At 31.9% G+C, this 10,047-nt stretch overlaps 1 protein-coding gene across 1 annotated transcript; it reads right to left on the reverse strand.

Annotated features, from left to right (window-relative positions):
- Positions 1 to 7,673: 7,673 nt before the first annotated feature.
- Positions 7,674 to 8,180, reverse strand: LOC149153144 (uncharacterized). Its single transcript, XM_089445050.1, has one exon. It carries the CDS (start codon positions 8,178 to 8,180, stop codon positions 7,674 to 7,676), a length of 507 nt encoding a protein of 168 aa, XP_089301176.1.
- Positions 8,181 to 10,047: the final 1,867 nt, after the last annotated feature.

Here is a 10,047-nt window from a genome sequence, read left to right on the forward strand (position 1 = left end):
TGTTTGAAAGTTACCATTAATTATTCCTCTTAACTATACATTATAATTAATATATTTTTAAAATACTTCAATATAATTTATAATAAATAATCATTCCATGTATTTGTACTTCAATTCCAAGGAATACATGGAGACTTCCCTAGACTTCCAATATTCCACTTTCTCATCAAAAGTGACATCCTGACTCACTTTGATCCATTGTTGTTCTAGAATGTAGACTCTATAGGCCATAGATGATTCACTCTAACCAAAAAATACGCCTTTCTTCCCTAAAGGCACGAAATTGTTCCTCTTATCCTTAGGAACATGGATATAGATAGGACAACCAGAGATTCTCATGTATCAAACCTTTGGCTTCCATCTAGAGAATGATTCTTTAGGAGTCATACCTTCCAGAACTTTATGAGGACTTCTATTTTGAAAGCACACAACTGTCCATGATGCCTTACCCCATAAGAACAACGACAAGTTCAAATCATGCATCATGGCCTTGAAAAATTCTTTAATGGATTTATTCTTTCATTTTGATACACCATTCTATTATGGATTATAGGGAAAAATCAACTCCCCCTTAATTCCATCTTCCTTACAAAAATCAACAATCTCCTTTGAGGTGTATTCTCCTCTAATGTCAAATCTCAAGATCTTGATCTTCTCACTTGTTAAGTTCTCCACTTCAACTTTGAATTCTTGAAACTTTGTGAAGGCTAATCCTTAGTCTTCAAAATATAAATCCATGTCTTGCGAGAGAAGTCATCAACAAATGTCATAAAGTACAACAAACCACAAATCGATTTCATAGTCATCAAACCACATACATCAGAATGAATCAAATCCAAAGTTTCCTTAGATCTATTATCACTATTTGGAAATGGTTTCTTAATGTTCTTTCCAAGAGCACAACCTTTACATTCACCATCATTCTTTATTTTCAATTTAGGAAACCCTAAAACTATTTCACTTTATTAAGGAAATGCTCTATAATGAAGATATCCATACCTTTTATGCCATAACTCACTTGGATTGATCTAATCATGTACTAGTGCTTGTGCTTGTTGACTCACAAGTCTATACAATCTTCCATCAGGAATCCTAATAACCCTAGCATCATTTATACTAGATCCCTTGGACTAAACAAGTACTTTTCCATCCACAAAAGTTATTCTATCTCCTTTATCTTCCAAACAAGAAATAGGGATAAGATTATTTTTTAAACCTGGTTTGAAAAGAACATTGCTTATATGCACATTGTTACTAGATTCTAGCTCTATGGATGCTTTTCCAACTCCTTTGACTACATAGTTATGATTGTCTCCAAGCTCAACCCTTTAGGACAACCTCTTTTTCTTCATGCTAGAAATATTTCCACGTTCTTTGGTCATGTGTCTTGATGGTCCACTATCTACCAGTCACATGTCATCATCATCCACAATGGAACCTGTCAGAGCAGAAAAGTAAAAGAAATCTTTGTCACATTTTGGCTTCTTTAGGTTCTCATCTTCATCATCTTCTATGGAAGCATGCTGTTTTCCTTTCCTCTTCTTTTTATTAGCCATCATGACTTCTTGTGTTGAGGACCAAACTTCTTATTTCTCTTATTTTTGAATGAGCTATAAAATATTTAACTTCCTCTTCTTGATGATCTCTTATCATCAACCGTGGTTCTTCTTGAGCACAAGATGTCCATAGTTGTTCAAATGAAGGGGCTTCCTTCTAGTTTCTTATACCTACTCCAAAAGTATCCCATGATATATGAATACCATTAAGTGTTGTGGTCACAAGTTCTTGATCAAGAATGGATTCTCCAATTGCTTTAATTTGATATCTTATTTGGGAAATCCTCACGAAGTATGAAGCCATAGTGTTATTATTAGTCATTGTTGTATTTCAAAGCCCATTCTTCAAACTCATGGATTGTCCAAAATTATTGATAGTGTAGATATTTGTTAGGGCATCATACAACTTTTTTGAAGTATTGTATCTTGAAATGTAGGGAATCAGATGATCTCTAATGGAGTCCATTATAAGAATCATAGCAATGATGTCATCCTCATTGAAATTTTCTGTCCCTGCTGCATCAGCTAGTTCAACAACCTTTCCCATCACAACATCCTAAACTTTGTTCTTGGCAAGAATAAGATCTATTCTAAGTTTCCAATCTTTGAAGTTTGATTCTACCTCTAACTTGTTTTAAAGTTTCATAGAAGAAGCCATAGATTCTAATCTATAATAAGGACTTCAATAAAATTTCCTCTAGAGTTTTTGTCGGGTGATCTCAATGTTCCTTTGTTCCTTTACCAAATATCTGATACCATGTTGATTTTCTAAGTGAAATAGAGATTAGCACAACATTTATGAAATTCCAATAATTAATTTGATGTAGTTTTTCTTTTAAATTATTCCAATGCATCATTCAACAATTATACTTCATAAATTCGACCATAAAGAATAGTAGAATAGTAGATATCATAATGCACAAATGAAGACAAAATTTACCTTGGGAAAACCCACGAAGGGGAAAAACCCAACAACCTTTTCAATAGAGAAATTATTATTTTCAATGAGAGACACACCTAGGCCTATGGTCAAACCTAATCTTTTCCTCCAAGCCAAGCCTCCCAATTCGATCTAGCAATTTTATCTTCCTGACTTGACCCATAATTGTGGCCCTCCTACAATTTCCAATCACCCCAGAAAATTCAGCGTTTGCAGTTTTCTAGAATTCTGCCCCCCTACAACAACATTCCTAGAAAAATTGTGAACCAAAGAGAGAAAATTCTATCCATACTTGTGAGTCACAAGAGAGAGAAGAGAAAGTAAATGCATCCTTTTATTTGTCCTATTTATCCTTATTTTCCTTTGTTTTCTTGCCCATAACTTGTTGTGTTTGATAGAATGTGAATTCCCAAGTGAAGGAGGTCGAAGTTCCTTTATATCGTACTTTGTCTTGGTCAAATGCATGTGTCTTTATCCAGGGTTGACTTGACTTGGAGGGAGGCCGAATTGACAACTTTTGGAGCCAAAAATTACATTTCAAAAATTCAAATTTTCTTTTTTAAAAACTTGCAATGGGACTTTGACTCAAAATAAATTTTCTTTTGACTGTAGCATTTAAAATATGCTTTGAAATGATAAATAAAATTAAATAAAGTGACCAAATATACATTATGAAGACTAACCATAGTTACAAATTCAACGCATCTTACCCTCCTTATTCTCATCCCAAGCCTTTTGGAATGTTGGATTACTTTTGCTTTGTTCATAGAGATACTTGGATTTTTTTATTGGTTCCTCTAGAGTCTTGGGTTCATCAAAATTGATTTTTCCTAATTTCTAAAGAACCTATGGATGTTGATTTTCTCATCTTTAAAAAAATTGGTATACTTTAGCAACTCAAGGAATTTCCTCTCAGATTCCTCCATTTCCATATTTCCAAGCTTGAGTTCAAAGAAATATTGCATATTTGTATAATAATTCTTGGATAGATACTTCTTTGAAAATACTTCTTGAATTGCTTCCAACTTATATTATTATCATCCAACTTCTTAACTTTCTTGAGATGACCACAACATGAATGCTTTTCCCTACAAGTGATACATGGCCATTCTAGCCTCCAAATTAGAAGAGTAATTATACAAATGAAGATATTTTCTCATTTCCAACAAATGGGCCTCAATATAATACTACCTATGGTATACATTGAATGTATGAGGTTTAATTTTTCTAATTTCTCCCTTTAGATCACCATTCTTGGACCTCCTTCTTTGATGTCTACCTAGTGAAAGACTTTAGCTACTATCAAAATTGGAGGATGTGCATGAATTCCTCATTAATTTTCTTAGGGAGTGATGCATATGCCTATTTTCATTCATATATTTCCTTACATCATTATTATACTCCCTTCTACCAGATCCTTGATGTTTTATAGCTCGCTTGGACTCATAAACTTAATCTATCTTTGATGCAAGTGGTTTATACTTTGCAAAATGTGAGTGATAATGAGCTCCTACTTTTCTCGAGCTCTAATCAACCTTTCATTGTTATATTTGTAATTAATAACCTCCATATTTATACTTCTCATTTTCTCAACCAATCTTTGGTTGTTTGTTTTTTCTTTTCCATGACCACTTGAGTCATCTCAGGATTTCCAAGACTCATTCTCCTAACTTCTCCATCTTCATTGTTTTAGGACACTAATCATATGCCATATCTATAATCCTCATTTGGATTCTTTTCTTCCCTTATATTTTCTTCTTAGCCTACCTATGCTTCAACTCTATAATGTTAGAAAGATAATTCTATTAGACAAGAGTAAAAATCATATTCCAATATAACTTCATACATGTGTGTCTGTGTATCTTAAACATTTGAAACCTTATCTACCCCTATAGGCCACTAGAAACTTTCTTTTGGTTTATTGAGAAATTATATTCCAATTAAAGATTATAAATGGAAAATCGAATTCCATTATTTATTAGCTTTCTCTCAACTATTCATTTTCTCAAAGTTGATTTCTAGGCATATAGTTATGATCAAACAATTGTTTTTTAATCTAATGCACTTTTCCTAATTTGACTAAGTGTTTTCTAGTTAATTCTTCAAGAATTGCAATGCTTAGATTTCAAATATAATTCAATGGATGTATTATACAATCCAAGAGCTATCCATAGAATACTTTTGTGTCCTAATTTGAGCTTTGAGGAGGGGGTTATGCTTATAAGAATTAAATTAGTGCCTAATTTATCCCTTTCACTATTTCAATTGTAAACTTCTCATAATAACTATGTGATTCATTTGTAATATCTTGTTGGAAATATCTCTTTTATATATTCCATTTGTGATGGTTAGGACTAAGTCACTCAAACCTTTTATATCTAAAACTGTCATTTATGGCCTTAAAGATGCTATGAAATTTGAACTTCTAAAAATCATGGGAATATTCATACCGAGCACTACTAATTTTGGTTTTTGAGATGACATATGAGGTACTAAATCAACTTCTAAACCTTTATACACATTTTTTTGAACCAAGTCACTTAATTCTATTCTTGTAAGTGAGTTAGTGAAGTAGTAATATATATAAGGTTATCAACTAACCTGGTCAACTGACTATTGTATTATTGTGGTCAACTACAAGGACATATTGACTAAACAATTGATTCGGTCAACTTGTGAATTGGGTTGACAAAGGTATAAACTAGTCGATCATCAACCAAATGGTCGAGTCCATTAACCATTTGGTTAACTTGAACAATGCAATATTCTAGTCAATTTTTGGTTTGGTCGATGGGATAGTCAATTGTTGGTTGTGTCGACTAACCAATCAACCATCATGAAGCCAACTAGCCAATTGACTATTTGTTGAGTTCATGGACCAATTGACTATTGCTCAAGTTGACTAACTAGTCAATCATTGGTTGATTCCAACTAACCAATTGATTATAAAGGAAAATAGACTAAACAATTGAATTGATTAACCACTAGGTTGAATCAAGCAATCAAATGAACTAGTCAACTACACCATCAAGTCAACATACTAGAAAATTATTTTGACTAAACACTTGAATTGGTTGATCGTCTAATTGAATAAAGAGTAAAATATGTTGGCTAAATAATCAAATTAGTCAATTGGTGTAATATATAAATCAAATAAGCGGTCAATTTAGTCAACTAGGGATTCGATTTAGTCAACCATATTTTTCAAGGTTGAATATGCAATTTCTAGTCTTCATCCCAATGTAGGTCTAATGTTTGAACTAATGAGCTTTGATACCACTTTTTAACACTCCCCACCAACTATTTGAGGGAAATTACCACTCAACTCAACTTGGTTGTCACCAATATCTAAGAAGTTGACTATCCAACAATTGAAAGAACTAACCTACTAGTCAATTGAATATGTAGTTATATTGTACTTTGACTACACCATCGATTGATGGTCAAATACACTTTTCATTAACTGCTAATTGATTGCATAAGTGGTCTACTACCCATCTACCATATGCATAGTTTATTACCATTCATTCTGGATTTGATTTTATTGTCCATCAATGACATATGTGGAAATGATATTCATCAACTATATGAATTAATTATGCATACATAGCATTGATTCCATATTATAAAATCCAATCCTTCATAGGACAATTTTGTTTAATATTCTAATTTCCTTAACAAATCTAATTCAACTATCTAGATACCTTTGGTACCTCCATAACTCTTCTCACACATGTCCAATGCAATGACATGAAATATGATAGTACTTGTGACTGGAACAATAATATAATCATGCATAAACATATAAATCCATAAAACAACATTTACACTTTAGAGTAACACAATGTGAAATACATATAAAGTATGAATTTCACATTTATCTCATGTAATTCAATAACTAGCTATAGACCTTAGACGTTCCACCCAACCATAAACCACATTGCTCCAATTCTATCAAAAGTGGGTCACCCCCAAGTTGAGGGTATAACTCCAAATTGAAAAAGGCTCACCTAGAGCCAACTACAATCATATAGATAGTACGAAACAAATACTAGGCCTAGTCCCCAATGTGCACAACCTAACATAGTGCACCCCCTTCTCTACCTCTATAGTCCATCAAGTTATGCCACTACTTTCCTTGGGTTTTGGAACAAACTATCTAGGAAGTATCAAAATATTATAACTCCAACAGTCCCAGCTCATAGAATTTCACCAAGGAATTCACAACAATTTACTAGGTCAGGAGGGTCAATAGCTATCCAATCTCACTTACCCTCAATTCCATAGCATAAACAAATAACACACTAGCAATGGATCAATAATGAACCAGGGATGGACCTACAATGGATAAGAGGTGAATCCACATGAATTAAAGGTGAACTAGCAATGAACCATGGAGAAATAATGGTAGAATGAGCATGGAACAATAACAAGAATGATGGGAAACTCGACTTATGTATGCATGTATTATTTCTACCAAGTGTTACATGAGTAACTCACCCCCACCACTTAGGAACTCATGTAACCCAGCATGTCCCTTTTCACTTTTTAAAATTAAGTTATAACATCAATTGGTGAATTAGACTTAAACCATGTTTGATACGTTTGAGTTATATTTATAAAGTGATTATCATGTACCATAGCCTAAACCATGTTTCATAACTTTGGGATTATATTTGAAAGTGATTATCATGTACAAAAAGCTTTCATTGGCCATAGAATTAAAATAAAAAATAAAATTAAAATAAAAAAATGCAAGATGCTATGAATAATGGTGATATTATTGTGGTAGTCAAAATCACTAAATGAATCATAAAATTGCTCCTCCTTTTAACTTGAATGCACTGCACAATTTATAACATAAAATAACCTACAATTCTTTTTTATTATTAATACATTGAACACCGGCAAGCTTAGGGATACATGTACATTCATAACATGTGTATGTTTTAATAAGTAAGCACAAATGTTTTTACAAGTAAGCATGTGTTATTTATAACCTGACTTGGTAGGGTAGTCGACATCCTACGTGGTGGCTCTAACAAAAAAAATTCTGTTCCAATTCTTACAACGATATTTTATTCCATTATATCTACGTGAAATTTACAACTCGTGGAGCTACAAGGTTAGCTGTTTGAATCTCTAACGATCCATAGATTGATACTCTGTCAACTAAACTAAGTGCTCCTGGCCAGCATCTCCTGATATTGCCGATATGACCGCTGTTTCTCCAGTCGGAAACTCGCGTGAAAACAAGAAATGAAATCATCGGCCAACAGATCAATCTCTTCTTCCAGATTGGGCGCATCTTCATTAATTCTTTTCAATATGAAAGTGGAGACAGGATTTATGGAATCATCATCGTTATTATTGCAGGAGGTGCAGTCATCAAAAGGAACAAGCTGCCGTTCATATGAAGAATCAGTGGCATGAGAAGAAGAAGATGAAGAAAGGTTGTAGGGCTTCAATTTCAGTTTGGGGAAGGAATGTGAGAAGTGAAGGAGAGACCTATAATAATTTATTGTCATGCATCCACACGCGCGCGTCTTCTTCTTCAGCACCTCAAAAACAATGTCCTTCGCCTTACCCACGTCAGCTTTGAGATGAATATGTGGTGCAGCCTTGGCCACCGCATGCCTCACCATCTTCACTACTTCAGAGGGCACAATCTTTGCAGGCTTCATGATGATCAATTAATCACCTTTTCTTCAGTGAGATCACTTCACTGTGAATGCTATGCAGAGATTATGAATATGATGAATGCAGAGCAATCATTCACTCAACTCCGAACGAGAGGGGGGATATATAGGTGGTGTCAAAGTAAGGGAGGCATTATTAAATGAAGAGTAAAGGTCAGAAACGCAACGAGGCAGAAGCACGTGTAAAAGGTGGCGAGAAAAAGTGTGACAGAGGTTGAGGATCACGTGGTCAAAATCAAATCTCACTTTTAAGCATGCCCTTTGGCGGAAATACCTAATTGGGTATTTAAATATATTATTCAATTTTAAGCATGATATAACATGAATAGAAAGATAAAAAAATTTCATATTTGAAATTTTTTAGATTATAAAATATAATATGTAATTTTTTTTATTGTTTAAAATATATTTTTAAATAGGATATATATAAAATTAAATAAATGTTTTAACTATAATTTTTTTATAATAAGTATATATTATTTTAAAATGACATCTAATATATATAATTGACATTAAAATATTTTATTTAATGTGTATATAAAAATACTGAAACAAATTAAAATAATTTTATTATTATTAATATATTTTAAATATATATAAATATTAATTTATATTAAAATATTTTATTAATACTTATCTTAGATATTTTATTATATATAATATTAATATATTTTATTTTAATAATTTTTTTTATATAAATAAAAATATATAAAATTGTAAACTCCATTCATACTTGCACAAATAAACAAACAAATTTACACATCCCATACTTTATTATATTATATTAAGCTGAATCAATTAGAAAACCAAACTTAACTTTCAAATGATTTACCATGGGGCTAAACCAAATCCCAAATGATTTAAGTGGTGTGTAAAGAGACGTTGACCTGTGTGTGCCCACATACGACGGTTGTCGCGAATTCGGGGAAGCCACCTAGTAAAGCATAAACAGGACGACAAATTTTAAAATACAAATTGTTTTATAATGCTGAAGCTGAAGGGTTTATAACAATAAAAGCTCCAAATATAGTTGTTCCAAATATCCGCAAAGCATAAACCGGACCACAAATTTTAAAATACATTTTGCTTTATAATGCTCAACCTGAAGTGTTTACACATCGATTAAGATTCAATTTGTTTGTTGGGTATTTGTTAAAATATTGATTATTTTAAAATTTACATTTTAATAATGATATTTATAATGTACGAGTTAAGATTTCTAATAGATAAGATTTGATTCTTTTAAATCCAAATCCATAACATGTGTTATTTATATTCAGCAAATGTAACTCATTTTCGAAATATTTGAAATAATTTTTAAAATTATTAATTTAATAAATAATTTTTTTTTTACATATTCGAGTATACTTTCTAGTCAGCAAATGTAACTCATTTTCAAAACATTTGATATAATTTTTAAAATCAATAATTTAATAAATAAATTAAAAATTTAAAGATATTTTTTCTTTTATATATACATATATTCCGTAATTTTTTTTAAAGATATTCTTTATTTTATATATATATTTCAAAAAGATGGCAGAAAATAAAAGAAGTTATAGATAAACATAACAATATGCAACATGGATAAACATAACAATATGTAGCATCTACAATTTCAACATCCTAAGTTTAGATGCCTTAGTAGACCGTAGTGTTGAGACTGCAAAATAAGTGTGGTCTCACTAATTGTGGGTCTTGACAACCTTCTTCACCACTCACATCATACTATCCTACATTGTGCATATTTAAGCCTAAACTTTGAACACTCAAATTTAAAGCTTAAAGGTTAACACTCAATCTGGCATGCCCATGTGCATGACCCATTGGTATAATATATAAAACACTAACA

Source organism: Pinus tabuliformis, chromosome 9 (assembly GCF_031772625.1).
Source record: "Pinus tabuliformis cultivar Carrire ecotype Pingquan chromosome 9, CPIR1, whole genome shotgun sequence".
NCBI classification, from domain to species: Eukaryota; Viridiplantae; Streptophyta; class Pinopsida; order Pinales; family Pinaceae; genus Pinus; species Pinus tabuliformis.